Genomic DNA, 22,162 nt, shown 5'->3' on the forward strand with positions numbered 1-22,162 from the left:
TCTGATTAACTTGGTAAAAATTCAGTATTTGATATAAGTGTGCAGAAACAAAATTAGCCGCAGGTGTTAGAGGGGACTAAGGATACCAGGCCGTCTTTGAAGAAGGTGTATGTTAGTAACTTTACTTCAGTGGCTCAAAACTATGATGCTCTCGTCTCTCTTACAAGCATTTATTACACTTTCTGTTCACCAGCAACATGGATTCATTACGTAAAGTTGGAATAGTATGCGTGCCAAGAAAGATTGGTCGCTCCTGCCGCTGGTGATAGTTCACAAACTATTTCCGGGTGTTTGTTTATTGTTGTTAGTGGGGCTTTGTTTCGTTTCTTGTGTACGTGTACGTTAGTCCTCCTTCCCCCTCCCTCCTAGATTTTGCTTTCCTCAATTGCATGTAAAACACTTTGAGCCAAAAAATATTAAATGGAAAAATCTCAGAAACCAGCGGTGCAGAAGTCTGACGTTGCATGTGGCTCCAGACAGTGTGCTGACCTCCTGTTCCATCCCTGTCCGGGATGGAAATCTCTCTCAACCCAGCTTGTCCATGTCACCCGGCTACTGGTGGATTAGCAGCTCCTTGGGTTATCTCATAAAATGCCGTAGTCTCACAGTGATGAGTTTTAACTAGCCTTTTTTTTTTTTTTTTCTTAATGGTCCCAAAGCACAAGAATAGCTCTAATGAGCCAATGAAAAGCTGCAAAATACTTCTTTTAAATGAAAGGTGAAAATAAAAATGTGTTAAGAGAGACACCATATCCATGTAACTTTTCTTATAGTATATTGTCATAATCATTGGGTGTGGTTATTAGTCATTTCTGTTATTCGTGTCTAGAATGTCCCATCAAGGCTTGGTGAAGGTTTGGTCCCAGCCCTTACATCATTCGAAAGTAAACTTGGTGGAAGGGAGTTAGGTTATTAAGGGCTCTGGTGAGGGAAGTTAAAACTCCATCCCCTCTTTTTCCTCTGTCTTTGGTTCCTGGGAGCTGTGAGGTAAACATTTCTCCACCATGTTGTACTATCTTCTCACGGGACCAAGAATGGCAGTGGCATAGGCCACGGACTAAAACCCCAACACTGTGAGCTGAAATAAACATGTTCTTTTTGTGAGTTGGTTAACTTTTGGATCTCGATAGAGTAATGCAAAGCTGATGGACAGTTGGTGCTTTCGGGTCTCTGCTGCCAAGCCTAAAATATATCCTCCATAGGTAAAGGCGACCGCTATGATAGGGCAAAAATAGGTCTTGATGGCAGACATCACTTTATTTCCCACTGTCATTATAACATAGTAACTCACCAAATTCTTTGCAAATATTGTTTTAATGCCACATATTGTGAACATAGACAAAAATATGCACAGGAATATGTCCATATTTACATTGCTATTAAAATTATCCCCCAAAGAGAAGGAAGGGTAAATTAGGACTGTCTTCTTCCTTGCCATAAGCAGTAACATTGCGATACCAGCCTTTGCACAAAAGTCTGCCTCGGTGTCAAATTTGTCAAATTGTTACCTCGGGGCGTGACCCCAAAGGTAAACAACTGCACTTAAAGGTACAGACAGGCCTCTGCCTTCTGCTCGCTTTTCATGAGTAGGTACCCATCAACACTTCCATGCATGATGTTGAGTTCTCAGCCCGGGTAACCATCCACCTGCGCTCAGTGAACAAGCCAACCCTCTGGCCAGGCTCCCTGTGGAGCGTAGTATTCCAAGCTTGGATTTCTAAACTTCCTCTGACGTGTACCTGTGCACCCCTAATCGAATAAGCACAGGGACACTCTTCCTCTCTATTCCTGTTTGTCCCCATCCTCTTCCATGGGCAGGCCAGGTACCCCCTTCCTCTCAAGCCCAGGCCCAGATCCATCCCTCCACACCTCTCTGAACTCAGCCTTGCAGGAGTCTCTAGAGACCTGAAGATTAACAAAACAAGCATGGGTCTGTCTGTCTTTGTCTTTCTTCCTTCCTTTCTTTCTCTCTCTCTCTCTCTCTCTCTCTCTCTCTCTCTCTCTCTCTCTCTCTCTCTCTCTCTCTCTTTCTTTCAGTGTTGAGGTTGGAACACCCAACCTCCCATGCTAGACGAGCAAGCTCTCCCCTACACCACACCTCCAGCCCCACTGATCACTATCTACTGCACTGTATTTTCATCCAACTGTCTGACTCTCCCCATCCTTCATCATGTGGCCAGCCAGGTACTGGATAATCCTCCGAGTCTGGCTCCACGGGACCCGATTCATTTCTTCAGGTTAAAATGGAATGCTGTTCCATTTTCAAATGTGAGTGCTCGGAGCTGACCAGATGGCACCATGGTTAAGGGGTTCTGTTCTCAGCACCCACATGGGGGCTCACAACTGTCTGTAATTCTAGTTCCAGGGGATCCAACGCCCTCTTCTGGACTCCATGGTCACTGCGCACATACAGTGAACACGTGTAGGCAAAATGCCCACACACGTTAAAAAATAATAGTGAATGTTTAAAAAAAGACGTGAGTGCTCTACAGAAGGGCATTCAGTAAGTCGTTACAAATTCTGATTATGTTTATATGAACTAATGCAATAGCACTCCTTGTTCCCTCCTTCCCCTTTCTCCTGCTCTTCCTGTCTTCTCTTTTCTTTTCCTTTCCATGCAGTTCCATACACACATATACACACATGCATATACATATATATACACACACATACATACACACATATACATATACACCACATATACATACACATACACACATATATATATGCACACACATATACATACACACACACATACATGCACAGACTTCTTTCTCCACCCCAGTTCTAACTCCTTCAAAGCAGCCGCTCTGTTAGCTCTTTCTTCTGCTTTGTCTCCATATTTCCAAGTAAAATGCGTCCTTCGGTTTCCGCTGGGGTTTGCTCAAGGATCCCCTGTGAATACTAAAATCTACAGATGCCTGTGTAAGTCCTTTATATACAGCACACAGGATTTGCATACGTATGTGTTAAACCATCTTGAGGTGACTTACACTACCTGATACAATGTAAACATTCTGAGAATCATTGTTGCGCTGTACTGTTTAGGGAAGGATAAGAAATAAAATGTGTGTGTCCAGTACAGATACAATGTTTTCCCAGATATTTTCAGTCCTCAGTCATCGACATGAACTTGCAGGTGTGGAGGGCCACCTGCACTGGCCTTCTTGATTTCTGCCTCACTTTTAGATCATTTCTGTTTCAGAAGGCAGAAATATGGACCTCTTTCTCTTTCTACCCTAGTCTACATAGACACACACAGGATTTACATAGTTAACAATTAAATTATTCACAGCTGAGCCATAGAGTAGAACAGTTAAGGAACTCTTCTTTTGTAACTTTTTTTTTGAGGGAAGATCTTACTATGTATTTCAAGCTAGCCTAGAACTCATTGTATAGCCCAGGTTGGCCTTGAACTCACGATCCTCTTGTCTCAGCCTATAGAGTACTTGTATTATGGGTGTTTACCACCATGCCTGGCTGGCATAGCTCTTCAGCTATGGTTTTCTCTGTATCAGTTGCTAACTAATCCTCAAATCTTCTGCCATTCCTATTCCCCAGTCTGTTCAAACCCCTCAGGACGATCCGTTCTGTCATTCCCTATAAGTCCTTCTTCTTATAACTCAGCCCCCTCCCAGCCTTGGCCGCTCCCCTGGCACTCTCCTCATGTTTCTGCACTCCCTGGGTGGATTCCCACCGTTTAATTTGGGGAAGAGACATCTCCTAGTAGCTTTCTTAGAAAGAGTGCATAGAGAGCAAAATTTGAGCCATAGACCTGTAAAATCCTCTGCCAGTTACACCACAGAGAGCCTACCTTACACCACCACCCACTCCTTATCACTACCAAAGTCCCTATCTCCAAATATGAGTAGCAGGTGAACAGGGATTAAGCTTCCCTGAAATCTGGGGCACATATTGAAGCTGTAGCAGCCACTGTGCAGATTTGTGGTGAGTGGATGGAGTAGGCTGCTGTGGTGGCTCAGTGCTGGCCTGGATATGGTAGAAATGATTGTCTTAAAGAGAAGTGGATATACTCAAGACCTGCTTCAGGAGATCCACTAGAACTTGGTGATGGATTGTATGAAAGTGCAAACTCCAGTCTGAGCCACAGCTTCTGACTTAAGAGTAAGTCGGGGGTCCTGTTGTGTTTACTTCCAAAGGAAGGGATGGCGGGCGGGGGGGGGGGGGGGGGGACTGGTTTGGAGGGAGGTCAAGGCTTTCAGTTTGCAGTTTGCAGGATAATATAACTGAAGGTGGTTGAAGATGCCGAGTGGGTGTAACTGTTGGGTCTCAGAGCCCACATTTGTGAAACAGATTGAGTAAAATAATCTCAGTGCAACACACACACACACACACACACACACACACACACAGCCACAGCCACAGCCCCTTCACCTGCCTGCCAACACCCTGGTGGTGTCTACAGAACCTCAGAGGAGACATCTGGTAGACACAGCTGCATAGTAAGAGAGGCAAAGGAACTCAGGTAACACTGGAGAGAGAGTGTGAGAAGGTGGCTTTAGCCTGCCTGAGCCTTGAACAACATGGCTAACTGAACTGTGTTTATGGAGAAAAGAAAGCCCCTGACCATTTGCCTTCCCTGGGCACTTTTTTTCTTTCCTTTTCTTTCTTTCTTCCTTCTCCTTCTCCTTCTCCTTCTGTTTGTTTTTGTTTTTTGTTTTCTCTGTGTAGCCCTGGCTGTCCTGGAACTCACAGAGATCCTCCTGCCTCTACCCCCTGAGCACTGGGATTAAAGGTGTGCACACGATGTCCCGTCTAGGCACTTTAAAGGAAGACAGCGGATAGAAAACCTATGAAGGGCGAACTGACTCAAGCTTGCCCCCTAGTGGTGGAGTGTCTGACGGGCACTAAGAAGTCTTGATAAAGGCCCATCTGAAAGCAACCACGAAATTCTTCCCCGCATGTAGAGAGTGACTCAAAACCCAAAAGACAGTCTTCTAAAAGACAGTTCCTGTTACTCCATATTGTAAGTAGGTGGTATCTACATGGGGAGGCTGGATTTGGCCAGTGCGAACAGTGTGTGAGTGTGAGTGTGTGTGTGTGTATTGAAACATCACGCTGCAGAGCAGGAGAGTTGGCCCAGGTGATAAGAACACATACTGCTCTTGCAGAGAACCTGAGCTGAGTTCCCAGCATACACTCTGTGTGGCACAACCACCTGTGACTCCAGCAGCAAGGGACCAGGAACCCAGTTCCGGCCTTAGCAGACCTGGCCTTAGCAGACCTGCACTCATGTGCACAAACCCACACACATACACATAACGAAAAGTCTTTTAAAAATTTTTTTTGGAAAAAACATTGACATGTCCCACTGAGCCCCACTAACGTACAGTTAGTACCTGTCAACGATTTAAAACTCAGGTGGACATGATAGTCCACGCCTTTAAGTCTAGTTCACAGGAGGCACAGGCATGAGGATTTCTGTAATTTTGAAGCCAGCCAGGTCTGTATAGTGAGACTGTCTTGAAAAAATAAAAGGAATTTAGAAACCACTGCAAACTAATGACATCCAGTTGACAGGTGGTTCTAGCGTGTGACATGTTCTTGAAACATATGTCAGCGATAGAAAACATAACTGTGTGTGGAGAGAGCTGAAGAGCAATCCTCTGTCTCCGTGATTCTTCAGGGGGTGTCAAACACGAGCTCCCAGGTTTGCCCATGGGTATTTAAAGTGCAGTGCAGCTCAGAGCAGTTAACCCAAACAACAGTGAGTGCCAGCCGGATTCAGTCATTCATACAAGAAGCCATTTGCTGTCACCTTTTATTACTAGATGGGGTGTTCCCCAACTTCTTTTTCTCATCAAGATAAGTAAGTTTTCTGCCCCACTGGGTATCGGGCTAATTTCCAGCTTCCTTGTATATTAAAAATGAATTTGGAAACTACAATAGGATTAAAAAGAAGACATGGTGCTTACTCAAACAATTTTGCCTTAAACAATTTAATTTTCCAAATTGCAGCGTAAACAGAAAGTGAACAAGACGGTTTTAATGTTCAAGTCACATATTTCTATAAACCGCCACCCAGGAAGTCTGAGGCCAGGAAAATCCTCAGCTGTGAGTCCCAACTAACCATGTGTGATGGTGAATAATGAGGTTCTGAAATGGAGATTTTTTTTTTTTTAGAGCCTGTACTAAGTTGTGCCTCAGTTCCACCAAAACACAACCCCAGCTGCCTATGGATTACAATGTGCTTTTCTCAAAAATAAAAAAGCCTTCAACTTTGTAGCATGATATTTTTATAGCATTGTGTTCATTTAGTGTAAGGCAAACCACAAGAAATATAAAGCTGGTGGAAATGCTGCGGATGGCTTTATTCATTTGGGGAAGGGATCTGTTCCGTGCTTATTGTAAAACAAACAGAATAATAGGGAGGAACACCAAAGAATGAAGGCCATGGTTGGGTTGCGTCACCTGGAGAGTGTGGTTAGCATTTGGTGCATACACTTATAGTCTTTTTCTCTGTTCGTCCCTGTGCCCTCGATAACCACATGCAAACTCGATCCCAGACACGTATCACTAGTATGGTTCTGCCTTGAGGTCTTTCCCTCTGGATGTATCATTGCTGGCTTCTTTTTGTCATCTAACAGCCTGCTTATGAGTCCGCATGATATTCTGTGCTAGAGCCACACGGATAAGCTACCTCCAATCCCTGAGCCAAGTGCCTACTTTCCAGTTACGCATGGAGGTGCCATGGACAACGTGTATGCCTGGCTTCATCTCTAATGACTTCCGCAGGATACATTTCTAAACATAGAACGGATGTGTCAGGAAAACGTTGCACACGTTTGAATGTTCCCTTTACTTGTAGAGAGCCGTTTTACCTAACATGAAGCAAAGTGCAGCTGAACTGAGTGGTAGATGCGGACTTTGCTCACCCATGGATGTGACTTTCCCTCTCATTCATACCTGCTGGACACACTGCAGTGACACATCACTTCCAACCAGAGTCACCTCCCCTGGGAGTCATAGTTTGTGCTGTCCGTTCTGACGATGGACTAATGCCTAATGATATTTGTCCACTGTTGCACACCACTGCCCTAAAAACCTGTTTTACGTATTTTAAAGGTGAGTCAAATACTCCAAAGATGGAACAATTGTTCTTAATTAGTGCATGAAAACATCTGTGTCTCTGAATTGTGAGAATTGAAACACTAAGAATTATAAGAAAGACATCCTTGCATACTCAGTGGCTGGATGATGACATCTCACTTGGATTTTTTTTAAGTGCATTTTAATGAGGCATGGAGTTCTATGTCTGTTCATGCCTTCTGTCTACTCACCTGTTTTATTTACGATCCTGGTGTTTTAAGGCACTAGCTCAAATTGACAGCCCGCCTGCCTTAGCCTCTCCAAAATTACAGAGGTATGTCACCACGCTAGGCCACCTTTGCCTGTTTTTAAATTGAGTATTCCTGCTTTTCCTTTGAGTTGTAAGAATTGTTTCTGTCATCCATTTTGATGTAAGTTACAAATACTTTTCCTAGCTCAGAGAGGATCTTCTATTCAATGGTTGCATTTGGCTGCTTTTAACAATGAGATGTTTTAACTCTTACAGATTCAACCCCATGGAAAATTAGTAACTGAGATAAACAGCGCATATAAATCTGCATCCCTTCACAATAAGGAAGCACAGACAGGAAACAATAACGCACCATTTTAAATCCAGCCAAGTGGAAAAGCCTTATCAGTATGACTTATTAATCAAAAGGTATGAATATAAATATTCTGCCACACTTCTGGGAATGAATAAATCCAGAACCGATATAAATATTCTGCCACACTGCTGGGAATGAGTAAATCCAGAACCGTCTGGGGAGAGTAGCATGTCATTGTCTATTCTTATTCAAAACACATGGGCCCTTTGACTCAGAGGCTCTTCTGCCATGGCCTATATTTATACTTGTGGAAGTGTACCAAGATGTACATGTGAGAGGCATGTGTGTAATAGAAGAAAGAAAGACACCACCGAGCATCTCGTGTATTCACTCGACAAACCCTAATGGCATGGCTAGTTTCTGATAAGCACCATTCACACTATAAACTGACAAAACCTTCCTGCTGCTGAGATACAGAAAACCCAGAGACTCTAATTCCAAGCAGCTTTAAAAGGCAGGGAAGTTATCCACTAACACGATTACAGTTCCAGAGTTGAAGAGCCCGGCTGCGGTGTGACACACTAACAGATGTCATCAGAGACAGGGGTCTTTCCTCAGTGAGCTCTGCCATTTCTGGATCAGTTGAACTCTCAGTCACTTGAGCCTATCCAGAGGAGAGAAGTGGATAGAAGGCAGTGTTGAAGAGTCTCCCCCCAACATGAACTGTGAGCCCCAACCTTCAGTCTCATAGATCAACTCCAGCTATACATTCCTGGATCAGCAACCCTCTCCAGTTCTGATGGGCTTAGGCTAACTGGTACACTCTTCTGGAGCCAGGAGGAGAGGGAACCAAACAGAGCTGGGGTGTGTTAAGATGGAGGGAGGGAAGAAATGATGTTAGAAAGACAGCCTAAGCATTGACCAGTCAGAAATGTGTGTGCATTCAGAGAGTATACATGCTGTGGAAACTTCTACACTGTTAAAAACAAGGCATCTGGGGCTGGGTGTGGTGGCACACCCCTTTAATCCCAGCACTTGGGAGGCAGGGTCAGGTGGATCTCTATGAGTTCAAGGCCAGCCTGGTCTTTAAATTGAGTTCCAGGACAGCTAGGGCTCTGACACAGAGAAACCCTGTCTTGGGAGGAAAGCGGGGAGAGAAGGCATCTGTGTGTGGTGACATGGGGAAAATCTCTAATATGCATTAATTTTTTGAAGGATAATAGTAGACAACATATTATTTGGTAAAAATGGATAAGTTGATGACACTTTGTATATATAGCAAATTTGTTGGGATAGTACTAAGGAGTGAGAATAAAGTGGGATATAAACAGGAAAGTGGTGACAGAGAAATTCTGGGTCAAGAACACACGTGAAGATTTGTTTTTGTCTTTGATGATGTCAGGATTGAGCGCAGGCCCTCACACACACTAAGCATGCGCTCTCCTACTGTGCTGCAGCTCCTAAGAGGCATTCTGAGTAGGAAACAAAGGGTTTTCTTGGTGGCCGAGGAAGGCGGCAGAGTGATCTGAGATACCCAGGTCTGAATTCCTAGAAACTGTAAAAGAGATAAGTAAAGATCTTGATTTGGGGGGCTGGAGAGATGGCTCAGAGGTTAAGAGCACTGGCTGCTCTTTCAGAGGTCCTGAGTTCAATTCCCAGCAACCACATGATGGCTCACAACCATCTGTAAGGAGATCTGGTGCCCTCTTCTGGTCTGCAAGGACACTTGCAGGCAGAACACTATATACATAATAAATAAATAAAACTTAAAAAAAAAAAGGTTTGGTTATGTGATAATAAAAAGGCTTAAGTGGTGATAAAAAAGAAAATGTTTTAAAAAAAAGATCTTGCTTTGGGGAAATGATTGTGAATAACGCATTGGAGTCAGATATGATCATCCTGGAGCCAATGCCCTGAAGATACCAAGAGGGGATAGCATTATGTACCAAGCCCTGTATGTGGGACTTGAGCAGAGAAGGGACTGAAAAAGTGTCCTCACCCACAGGACATGACCAGCCAGCTAGGAGTGACTGGACCTCATGCAAGGCCAGCAGCCTTGGAACAGGAGTACACACCAGCACAGAAGCAGGAAGCTGGACAGGCAGGACTGGAAACAAGGATATTAACTTTACATCTCCATACTCGGGCCTTCCGTCCACATCTGTATAATGTAAGATTCATGAACATGTCCTGCCTTGACTGCAGGAAGTTCAGAGACCAGGCTTTTTGCACACAGGTGGGAAGTCAGCTGCACACACAGCTCTGAGGGACCTCTGGCAGTGTCCATCCATGCTTCCATGACAGGAATCCAGGACACTAGCCTCAAGGATGCTTTTGTTTACTTACCTTAGACAACTTGCATATTGTGCTACTATAGTTCTGAGTAAGCGTGAGTGAGGATGGTCTGGGGGATTCTTAGGGACACAGCCACAAGCATAAGTCAATGACTGGGTCCCCAGCCACCTCTACCAGCTAAGACAGGAGGAGTCATTTGACTTATCTTCAGAATCACTTGAATGGTAACAGCTAGCATCCTCCTGCCTCAACATAATGGTGGAGCTGCTGGAATGACCAATGGAATGGAGGAGGTAAGCCTGCCATCTCCGGAGTGGCTGAGGTACTGTTGGCTTGGGCGGCTGCCATGAGCCCTCACTGTCTCCGCCAGGCCTTCTCAATCTCCTGTGAATTAGAGCCCTCTGAGTTGTTCACCCCGGGGACAAGACCTGAGGCTCCCCCTCAACCTCTTCCTAAGCTCTCCTTGTTCAGGAGTGACCCTGCTCTTGGACTGCCAACTGCAGGCTCCGCCTTTCTCCTTGACCGCCTCTGTCTCTCCAGTCTGTCTCTCCAGTCATAGGCTTACCGTGCAGTGGACCATGGGAAGGGTAGCATTATTTACATCTTGTCACCTGACACTTGCTTTATGGACACAAACTTCGGCACCTCGTTTTCCAAGAGTTCTGACTCCCGGTAACATACTTGACCAAGTTGCCAGTGTGCTATCAAGGAAAAAGAATGCACTGCGCAAAGGCCAAGCTGGGTATCAACTCAGTCTGTGCTATGCGACCCAAGACGACAGGAACACTGCTTAACCTTGGAGGGGGCTTGCATTCCCCCACCTGCGGCAGAGAGGCGTAACACCTGCCACCAGGCTGGCAGAGATTAAAAGAGACCGTAAGACCACCCGAGGTGGTGACTGGCATTCAGTAGGTACTTAATAAATGCTCTCTGCTGCCTGGTGAGCTTTTAGGAGATCCTTTCAAGGCTAAAGTTTAGATGTTACTATGATTTCCTTGACTCCAGTGTCCCTTCTTAATAATAAAAGCCTTAACGGTATGAAAAGAGAGACGGGTGATGGGCCAGGCAGTGTCTGGGGCTTCAGTGTCTGGGGCCAGGCAGTGTCCTGGGCTGCAGTATCCCTGTTCCTTCCTCACCATGGAGAAGGGTTGGGATGACTCTGGGATGGGAACTCCTGAGTTTAATGGAGTGGACAGAATCTGGTGCTGCATTTTCTGCAGGTAGACATTTCCCACTTGCGAGGTGAATAGCTCCTGGTAACAAGGAGAGCGATGTCAAGTAAACAGCTTCCGGGACCCAGGCGGAGCCGTTCAGATGATAGAAGGCAAACTGCTGCCGCTCCATTTTCCACGTTCATTCAGTCAGCCTTTGCTGAAGGGTGTTCAGCAGGATGTAGACAGCCAGCAGCCATGTAGAGGAGGAAAAGGGGCATTTTAAATGCAAGCAAGGCTATGCGGTTCTGCCACTCCCTGCCTCCTCAGATGAATGTGCTCCCCTGTGGCTGGTTTCTTCCCGGAAGTATTTCCAGAAACATTGCTAGAGTAGGGTCGTCCTGGTTTGTTTTGTTTTTCAGCTTTACAGGAGCATGTTTTGCGTATAATAGGGTTCACTCATTTCCAGTGTAGCACTCAACTGTGTGATCACTGGCATAAACTAGTTTTAGGACATTTTTGCTAGCTGCCTGAGATTCTCTGCTCCCATCAACTGTTCGCCCCTCCTCCTGTTGCCCTCGGCAACTACCAATCAGCTGTCTCTAGTTAGTTGACCACGTTTTTATGTACTTATTGTCGACTGGAGAACTGTGTGTTCAAACCTTTTTTAATCAGGTAGTTGCTCTGCTGTTGAGTCAGGGGTGTCCTTTCTGCATGATTTGACAACATTTCCAACCCATTCTATGGATTGTGTTTTCTCTTTCTCTCTCTCTCTCTCTCTCTCTCTCTCTCTCTCTCTCTCTCTCTCTCTCTCTCTCTCTCTCTCTCTCTTCTCTCTTTCTTTTAAGACAGGGTCTCTTTTCATAGCCCTGGCTGTCTTGGAACTCACTCTGTAGACCAGGCTAGCCTCGAACTCACAGAGATTTGCCTGCCTCTGCCTCCAGAGTGCTTCGACTAAAGGCATATGTCCCTCCACCCAGCTTGTCTCTTCACTTTCTTGATAGAGTTCTTTGATGTAGAAAACAGTTTAATATTTTTTGAAGTCCAATTTATTAGTCCTTTTTTTTTTGTCACTACTGCCTGAGCATTTGTGCGAAAAGCTTTGCTGTTTTGCTTTAAAAAAACAAAAACAAAAACAGAGAAGCCCAGTGCGGTGGTACACACTTCAGTCCCAGTACAGGGAGGCAGAGGCAGGCAGATCTCTGTGACTTTGAGGTCAGCCTGGTCCACAGAGTGAGTTCCAGGACAGCCAGGGCTATGTAGTGAGACTCTAAATAAATAATACCAAAGAAAAATAGTCTATTTATGAAAATCAAGAACACAAAATTACCTGATGCCATCACGGGAACTGTAGTGGTTTCTCTATAATGAGTTTCTCTAATATTCAGTTGTTTCCATCACATTTCTTGGTACAGATTAAATGTCAGTTGTTGCCACGACTGTTTGTGAGATGCGGCTAACATGTCAGACAGACTAAGATTCAAGCACTTGCTGGTCCCAGAGCTGTGTGTCCCGAGTGAGCTGAGAGGCATATTTATTAGAAAAATCTTTTCAGTTCCAAGTGACAGAAAAGCAATTTAAAACAGCTTAGATAGAAAGGGGAAATTACTGGTTCGTGTGGCCAAAATGCCGAGGTGAAGAAGGGTGGTTTTAACTAGAGCCAGAGGCTGTCTCTCAATTACTGGAGTCTCTTCTTTCCTCTTTGTTTTCCTGTCTCTCCTGTGACCTGAATGTTCATTCTCCACCCCCACTGTATATGCTGAAATCCCAGCCCTCACCCTAATGGGAGGTGGTGCCTTTAAGAGGTGTTTAGCCGCAGTCCTGATGATAGTAATTTGTTTCCTTATAAAAGAGGCTGCGAGAGTACCCTGGCCTTTCATGTGAAGTTATCAGGAAAAGATGACCACCTATGAACCAGGAAGCAGTCTCTCATTAGACAGTAGGTCTGTTGGCACCGGGATTTAAGACTTCTCAACCCTTGACAACAGAAATAGAGTCTGGTGTACTGTGTTTATGAACCGCCCAGTTTATAACAGTGTGGACAGTGGAACTACTCCCTGTCTCTCGTTCTCTGAGTATCTTGGCTTTGTTTTGGACTTCCCTTTACCTATTGGCCCCATTCCTGCGCATTGTGTGTAACTTCCTTTGTGTGCGGGAGTGTCTGGGGTGGGTAGGCCATGAGGTGTTGTTACAGAACTTATCTTGCTGTGTTGTCCAAGTCTCAGTGAATGCTGATAAGGTCTCTTTGGGTCGAGTGCCCATCTCTGAATCAGTCTCCATGACCAGGGGAATGGACTACTCTTGACTGATGGGTCATTAACACGGGGGATTGCTGTGCGCAGTGAATCCACATGGACACACAGAACATGCCCTAACCACTGTGAGCACGTGACTGAGCATGTGCCTGGTTTCCTTTGGTGGCATCATTCTCCATTAAATATGCTAGAATGTTTCTCATTGGATGAGGAGTTTTTATTATAAATGAAAACATTATACTCTTATAAGATAAAGACTTTTTGACCCATGGAAATTTCTAATAGAAAAAAAAATTTGACAGGATCTTGACATTGGGGGATGGTAACTTTATAGACAGGAAGAAGGTTTTTGTGTGCACACATTGGGACAAGAACAGCACACAAACTGGGCGGTGGTGGTACACACCTTTAATCCCAGCACTCAGGAGGCAGAGGCAGGCAGATCTCTGTGAGTTCGAGGCCAGCCTGCTCTACAGAGCGAGATCCAGGACAGGCACCAAAACGACACAGAGAAACCCTGTCTGGAAAAACACACACAAAAAAAAAAAAATACAAAAAAAAATAATAAAGAGTACTCATGACTAATCTTTCAGAAAACAGCAAGATACAAAAACGGTCATGAATGTGGCCTTAAGAAGGGAACCTCAGCCGGGCGGTGGTGGCGCACGCCTTTAATCCCAGCACTCGGGAGGCAGAGCCAGGCAGATCTCTGTGAGTTCGAGGCCAGCCTGGGCTACCAAGTGAGTCCCAGGAAAGGCGCAAAGCTACACAGAGAAACCCTGTCTCGAAAAACCAAAAAAAAAAAAAAAAGAAGGGAACCTCAGGCTAGTGTAATGTCACATGTCTCTTGGGAGACAGAGGCAGGCAGATTTCCGTAGGTTTGAGGCCAGCCTGGGCTACACAAGGAGACTCACTCAGAGAGAGAGAGAGAAGGGGAACTTGATCCAGGCTACCGTGCCTGTGGGATCCATCCTGAGGCATATGGCCATGCAATCTGACATTACTCTGCTTCTCTGCAAAGGCAGCCACCGCTGCAGTCTTCAGACCGGGCAGGGACAGAGAGGGGTGCTGAGTTCCCAAACTGTGATTCCAGAAAGTCTCATTGATATACGCTAAACAGAAATTGAGATGAACCGCAGGAAGTCCAGAAAGCTCTGATTGTCGGGTGAGGAGAAGTGTGCGTGTTCGGGAGTAACTGCCAGGTGCGTCTGTATTGGGGACAGTGGTGGGAGGCAGGCTGCAGGGAACAAAGAGCTAGGGACAGGTGTGGTCTGAGTGACGACAAGAAGATACCAGGGGGTCCTGAGCACAGGAATGGCAGCTGGAGGTTGTGCGGTGGTCTTTGGGAAGGGGAGAGATGGGAGGCGTGGCAGCCTTCTCGAAGGGGAGAGGCGCTAGTTGCTGATTTGCAACAGAGGCGGTAGGATGGGGAAGGGCCGGTTCTGAGGAAGGTCCTTTGCGTCCTTGGAATCCAGCTGGTGAGAGAGCTGTAATAAACAATGATAATAACCATCACTGTACTTCCAAATGGTGTGGGGTTTGGAGTCAAAGTCTCACTATTCCTGTGCATGATAGACCCTGAACATTCTTTTCTGTTATTTTCTCTGCAGGAAACTTCCAGCTGATTGCAGATCCAGTTCCATTTGAAACTGTGGCTGACTTAGTCCGTTCTGTCCGACTTTCCCCGAGTCCCATGACCCACAGAAGTCCTCCCCACTTCCAGAACTTAGTCCCCATCTCCACAGGTGACTTGCCCACGAAGCTTAGGGAAGGAGAAACACTGTCCTTAATTGGCTTTGAAGAGAGTCAGGGGAGGAGGCTGCTGCGATGTGAGATGCTGAACAAGGACCCTCCTCTGAGAATGCTCCTGCCCATGGACTGCAGGGGCCACTTCCAGGAATGCCAGGATGACCAGCTCTACTCCATGGACACCATCGTGCGGTGGAAGCTGCTTGCAGGGAGGAAGCGCAGGGTTAGGATGGAGGCAGAACATCGCCTGAGGCTTCTCAACCCCCTGGTTCCAGAACGCTTTAGTGGCCATCTAGTTTTGCACCCCTATTTCTCAGTCACGGCACATCTGCCAGGTGAGTAAGGTGAAATAGTTTGGAGCACGCATTGGTCTGTTTTCTGTTGCTAGAACAAGAAAACTTGAGGTTGGGACAGTTATAAAGAAATGAGGTTTTATAGCTCCTAGCTTTAAGAGACTGAAAGCCCAAATAGCATGGCACCAGCTCTGGTAGGGACTTGATGGCAGTTGGCATCATGGCAGGGTTTTTGCAAGAGAGAAAGGTCACATGGCAGGACAAGAAGACTCGACAAGGAGGCAGTATTACCAGTCTACAGCCCTCTCTTGGGCACTAACCAGGGTGCTACTAGAACTATCCTGATCCCACCGTGTCTAATATCACCTCTCCAGATTTCCAAACAGAAACTCTCACAGGACAGACTCAGATCATAACCAAACATTCGTGTCAAAGCAAGAAAAGCAAGGACGCTTTCCCCTACAGGCATGGAAGAGTGTTTGCTTCAAGAACTTGTGCTGGGGTAAACAGTAGCAGCTCTAGGCTGGGCAGGGAACTTGCCAAGGTCCACAGATGTGTAGATTGGTGGGTGGGTTAAGGAACCCCAGGAACAGATGCCAAGCTTCCATTTTCAGAAAGTGGCCACGTCCTACCTCATTGGCTTCATGTCTTGATTTATGCAGGACTATTAGATGCTGAAGACACAGTCCCCCCAGAGGTGACTTATCCGATTAGTTACACACCCACTCCATCCCATCACCCATTATTATATTCTTATCATCATATACATTTAAGCACATTTCCTAAAGTAGACTTAGGATGCTTTAATTTGATTCCCTTAATAAATATCCATACCACGGTGACAGCCAGATGGACTGTGAGAAGATTTACGAAAAAAAAGAAGTCTCTCCTTTGAGTGAATTTATTATTGATGTATTTTCTTCCATGTTATCATAAAAGCTAGTCCCTCACCACCCATTAATTTTATGCTTTTGTTTATAGTCCATGGGAAAGCCAGACTCCAGCGCACTTTCCTATCGTCTCACAGACTCTCTCACTTTATTGTCCTTTGCAGGAAAGAAATGCTGCATTATATTAAACAGGAATTTACAACAGCCTTAAAGTGCCGCTGGCTGGAAGATCCCTTTAAGTGGGCAATGCTTGTAAAAGACTCATTTAGCTCCATGGCAGGACTCGAGTGCTCGTAGTTTCCATTGCCGGGTTTCCAATAGAAACTTCGCTTTGATTTGTGCTACAACCTTGTTTATTGGCTGTATTTAGACTGACCGTAGCTTTCTCCCCCAGCCCTCACTCCCTCCGTGATGTCTCCACAGCTCCGTGTCCATTTTTTGTTCTCTATCTGCTTGGTCTTTTAAGTAATCACGAGAAGAGCCGTGAGGGTGATGGGAAGTGGTTGTTCTAGCGGTCCCAAGGGGACCTCGGGGTGAGGACTGGCTCTCTCACCCGTGCGCGGTTGTGTGGCTGACTCCGGAAGCATCTCCCTGACTGACTTGAATCACCTAAAATCCAGGCCTCTTCCTAGTGCATTCTTGCTGGGCCATTCTTCCCTTTGTCTCCCTCTGGCTTCTGAGAAGTATAGCATACGGCTTCTCCTAAGATGAATGAACAGTGTTTATTGCTAAAAACACGAGGTAGGGCTGAGGCTGCGGTTCAGTGCTAGATCCTCTGCTTAGCATGTATGAAGTCCTGGGTCCAGTCCCTAGCACTGAAAGGGTGGGGAGGGCTTAGAAAAATGACTCAGAGGTTGAGAGCCCTGGGTGCTCATCCAACGGACCTGGGTTCAATCCCCAGCACCCACATGGCAGCTCACAGCTGTCTGTAACTCCAGTTCCGAGAGATCTGGCTCCCTCTTCAGGCTTCTGTGGGCATTGCACACATGTGGGGCATTGATTTAAATTTTTTAAATAAAAGGAGATAAGGTGGAACTGATTTCAAAGAGACAAAGAAATTGAAACACCCTTAAAATTTGTGACTCCACCCATTGTAGTGGTGTGTTCCTGTCAGCCCAGCTGCTTGGGATATAGACAAAGTCATAGACAAAGGGTCGCTTGAGACCAGGAGTTTGCAAATAGCCTGGGAAACAGTAAGATTCTGCCTCACAAAAGCATTCTTTGTGGGGCTGGGGACATGGCTCAGCAGTTAGAAGCACTTGATACTCTTCTAGAGGACCCAGGTTTGATTCCCGGCACCCAGGTGGCAGCTCACAACCATCTGCAACTCCAGTTAAGGGGGTCCAGCACCCTTTTCTGGCCTCTGCAGGCACCAGACATGTGTGTGATGCACAGACATTGTGTAGGCAAAGCAACCATGCATATAAAATACATATTTTTTTAATTTTTAATAAAATTTTGGTTAATGTCACTGACAGGTCAATGTACATTGCACTTGAACAAGCCCTTAAATCCTGGGCTATCAGCGTCGCCCACTGAGATATCTAGGTGACAATGACTATGGACCAGACCATGGCCCAACACACTTAACGGTGGGCTTAGTCCCAGAAGGACTAAGTTTGACAAAGATTAAGGCCAGGCTCTTAAGACAGCTTTTAAAGTGACCTAACTTGGTATTGCCATCAGAGAAGACCTGGTCAGGCTGGTAAAGATCCCTGAACAACAAATCTAGACTCTGGAATTGGTTTTTGGTTTGTGTTTTCAGCACCATGGTGAGACCAGCATTCCCTTATTCCCTGGGTGACAGAGGACGACAACAAAGTTCTGTGACACAGGCTGTAACCGTGGCCAGGAGTCAGGCAGACATCAGTTTATTTGAGCTGAACTTATCAATAGTGATGCTGAGAGAGATGGATCAGTGGTTCAGAGCACTTGCTGCTCTTCCAGAGAAACTGAGTTTCATTCCCAGCAACCACTTCAAGTCACTCGCCTGTAACTTCAGATGCCAAGGAACCCAAGGCCTGGCTTCTGTGGGTCCACACACAGACAGGACATATATATATATATATATACTATATAAAATGTATGCACACATGCACACAAATGTGAACAAAAGTAAATATGTCTTTTTTCTAACCAAAGCGACTATATTAGAAATTAACTGGGAAATTGAAAACACAGTCACTTACTCACTTTAGAATAAAAACAGTAAACCTATTTCATCTTCAAAAACTATTATTGGCAGGCCAGCAAGATAGCTCAGAGGTGATGAAGAGGATACACATAGTCAAACCTTCTGGTCATTTTCACATTTTAATTTTTGAGGGAAACCTAAGAGGGAGGGATCAGAAACTGGAGGCAGCTGCTCGCTCCTTGTGCTGTGCACATGTTCGATCTCTTCATTGCCTGCTCAAGGCCATCTCCCACTTGGGACTTCTGAAGTTTAAAAGACCACACAGAGATCCTCCTAAAACTACCACCTTAGCAGCCATGTGCTGTTGTTTCCATCTTTAAAGGTAATCTAAGCAAGGGGACTGAAGAGATGGCTCAGCAGTTAAGAGCACTTGTCGCTCTTGCAGAAGACCTGGGTTCAGTACCCAGCACCCATGTGATGGAGTGCAACTGTCTGTGACTCTAGTTCCGGCAGTTTCGATGCCATTTTCTGGCCTCCACATTCGGGGCACATCCATACATGCAGCCAAACAATCATACACATACATAAAAATAAAATATTTTTGTTTAATTTAAGCAAAAGAAATCTCTGCAAGCCTGTGCTCCCAGCACTCGGGAGACTGAGGCAGGAGGATGCTGAGTTCAAGGCCACAATCACACTCTGATAGACTCCTACTCATCCTTCTGAAATACAGTGATGTAGAAATACATATGTCTGCACCTTCCTATCTGGCTCCAAGCAAATCCCATTCCCCCATCCCACTCTAGGGGGCATCGTTTTGTTCTAACCTTCAAGGCCCCTCTTCATCCAGCCCAGAGCCTGGGGCTGACCAGTGAAGATGGTTCCATCCTTCACATGATGGTCAACGAAGAAATGGAAGTTCTCGGAGAACTCAGGAAAGTGAGCAAGGAGGAGGGACTCCCAACGCCATTGCTGCCCAGTGCCCCAACCAGATTGCGCTGGTTCTGCTAATTGCACAGGGGAGGGTAACTGGTTTCTGGGACTCTCTCCCACACTCTATCCAGAGATTTGTTTTTTCAATCTTGTATTAAAGTTTTCTCAGATGACCTATCTTCGAAGCCACTTGATTCTCCCAAGAGCTGTCAGAAGTCTCATCCAAGTCTTAACCACAGACGAGGACAGCAAGAGCTTCCGTGGCTGCCTGGGGTCTTGATGAGGACTGTGGATATGGAAGTAACACAATAAGCCACGACACACTCAGCTTTGCCCGTGCTTTCTAGCCGGGCCCCTCATGTCCTTGATAGAGAACACAATTGCACTGTTGCATTTTTACACTGACGGATCACACAGCAAAAGAAGGCTTGAGCCGGCCAGGTGGTGGTGGCACATGCCTTTAATCCCAGCACTCGGGAGGCAGAAGTAGGTGGCTCTCTGTGAGTTTGAGGCCAGCCTGGGCTACAGAGTGAGTTCCAGGACAGCCAGGGCTACACAGGGAAACCCTGTCTCAAAAAAACAAAAAGCAAAAAGAAAGAAAGAAAGAAAGCTTGAACTGTCCTGCCACCAGTCAGTTTAACATATTATGTGACTATCTTAGGTAAAATGTTACAGCCAATAGGAGAGGATTATAAAGTGTAGACCCATGAACAAATTTATGAATCCATGACCTGAGCTTCCTTCCAAACTCACTCCTTTCTCGAAAGCCTCATGCTGTTTGCCTTTTGACTTTCCCAGGTGAGAACCAGGTCAGCATCCCCTCCGACTTGGACATCCATATTACCGAGATAACCCGCTTGGACTGTCAGCCCCTCACACTGACGACAATGAGACAAATCTACGGTATGGAGACAAACAGATTTCCAGTGAGAATTAAAATAATGAGTGTGGTCCTGTCGGAGAACAAGGCGTTCACGAAGCCTCTGAAGTGTGGGCAGCTCTTAACCATCCTCAGGACTGAAGAAGTGAAAAAGTTCCTCGCCACAGAGATTTCTCAAGGACAGAAAGGGAGGTGCTTTCTCGTCCCGTATACCTATCAGGGCCTGGTACTTAGGAGGGGTGGCTACTTTTGTGCTGTTTCTGATGTTGCTGCAGCCATGCAACATAGACAGCTCTGCTTCCGGTCCTCCAGGGACTACACCTCCTGCCTGGGGCCTTTGGCATCTTTCACAGCCAATGAGTGCTTCCTGGCTCTAAAGAAGAGCGTGGTGTCTGTGGAGATTGACAGAGAGCTGCACAGGGTGGAGGTCCTCAAGTGCCTGAACATTGCCACCAAGGCCCACGTCAAACTACCCTTGTTCGCAGAAGGAGACTTCCTGGAGCTGTTCGATGATGCTGGACCAGGGACCCTGCAGGAGCTGTGCCAAGTCACAAAACTGCCATGCCACGTCAGAGTGGTCAGCCCAGATCTTTCCATGGCTAGAGACCCTCTGTATGGAACTGAGGAACTGAGGATTGAAAATGTCATCGTTGAACGGTGCCTCATAGCCAAAGATGAAGCTTCCCTGAAGGACATGGATTCAGAAGACATATACAGGGACCGGCCAGAAACCACATTTGAAATTCCAATTGAGAGGTCAAGCTGTGAAGTACTGGTGGTAGAGGAACGTTCGTGGATAGCTGATGTCGGCAAAGAGAGATGCACGTCTCTCCAGAGCATCCAGGAGATCACTGAGGAAGAGTCTCTGGGCTTTAGCAATCGCTTGGTTATTCCTTGTCCACCGCCACCCCTTCCAAAGCCCAGAAGTTTGTCTTAAAACAGAAAATGTGACTATTAGCCCTTGCTTTGTTTCCAGGATGCAGCATCCGCACACTCAGGAATCGAGTATTTGGGGTTGACTGGAACTGGAAAGCAGCCCCAGATGTGGGGGCTCAGAGGAAATCAGGGGTGTTACCACTACGTGTTATTTCCATCTCTCTTGTACATTTGCTGTAAGTTGTGTTAGCATTCTGTTACTGTGACAAAATACCCGAGATAATCAGTTCACGAGGAGGAAAGAAGGTTCATGTGGGCTCACAGTTTCAGAGATCTTAGTCTGTGGTTACTTGGCCCCGCTGCCCTTGGGCCTATGGCATGGCAGCACACCACAGTGAGAATATGTAGTGGATCGAAGCTGCCCATCTCATGAGAGGTGGGAAGCAGAAAGGCTTCCTGCGTGCCCCCAGTAACCTAACTCCCTTCAAGGAGCCTCCTCCTAACAGTTCTACCCTCTCCCAACAGCATCGTGAACTGGAGACTAAGCCTCTCACACATGAGCCTTTGTGGGACACCTACTCAAACCATCGCAGCTGTCTGGGTGACAGGCTTTTCCCTCGATGTGCAAGGTTCTGATATTGTGGTGTGGCCACAGTACTCTTCTTTCAGTTAAAGTGAGATTCTGTTTATTCGGCAGAAACACGTGTTTGTCGCCAAACACGACTCTCCTTATGGCCCCAGGTTTGGAATCACTTCCTCCCAGTGCCTTCACGGTGACAGTGCCTGGCATGTAGGAGGCACTCCAACAAAACTGTTGGGTGGATAATTGAGCACACGCACACTTAGGTCTATTAACACCAACATCAGCACTAAGTCTGTCTCCTTGCCCCTCTGTGAGGAAGGGGCCCCCCACCCCCGCCCCAGTTGCTCAAAGCAGACACCTGGAAAACTTTCCTTTACCTGTCCAACTAATCAATTAGTCACCTTATCCTGCCGATTTGTCCAGTTCCTACCAATCTCCTACCTTTCACCTTGGCCAGGTCCCATCTCAGACCCCTGTCTAGACCTATGCGTTATTGTCATTCACTGT

The 22,162-nt window shown here is 46.1% G+C and overlaps 1 protein-coding gene across 1 annotated transcript in view; it reads left to right on the plus strand.

Annotated features, from left to right (window-relative positions):
• LOC128117364 (protein THEMIS3-like) overlaps nucleotides 1-21,218 on the plus strand; it is a 40,294-nt gene extending 19,076 nt beyond the window's left edge. Inside the window, exons 3-4 of the mRNA XM_052749270.1 lie at nucleotides 14,928-15,401; nucleotides 20,115-21,218. Coding sequence (XP_052605230.1) covers nucleotides 14,928-15,401; nucleotides 20,115-21,133 — 1,493 coding nt within the window. The 3' untranslated portion in view covers nucleotides 21,134-21,218. The remainder of the gene's footprint in view (nucleotides 1-14,927; nucleotides 15,402-20,114) is intronic.
• Nucleotides 21,219-22,162: the final 944 nt, after the last annotated feature.

Source organism: Peromyscus californicus, unplaced genomic scaffold, assembly GCF_007827085.1.
Source record: "Peromyscus californicus insignis strain IS unplaced genomic scaffold, ASM782708v3 Scaffold_21__1_contigs__length_65335640, whole genome shotgun sequence".
Classification (NCBI taxonomy): Eukaryota; Metazoa; Chordata; class Mammalia; order Rodentia; family Cricetidae; genus Peromyscus; species Peromyscus californicus.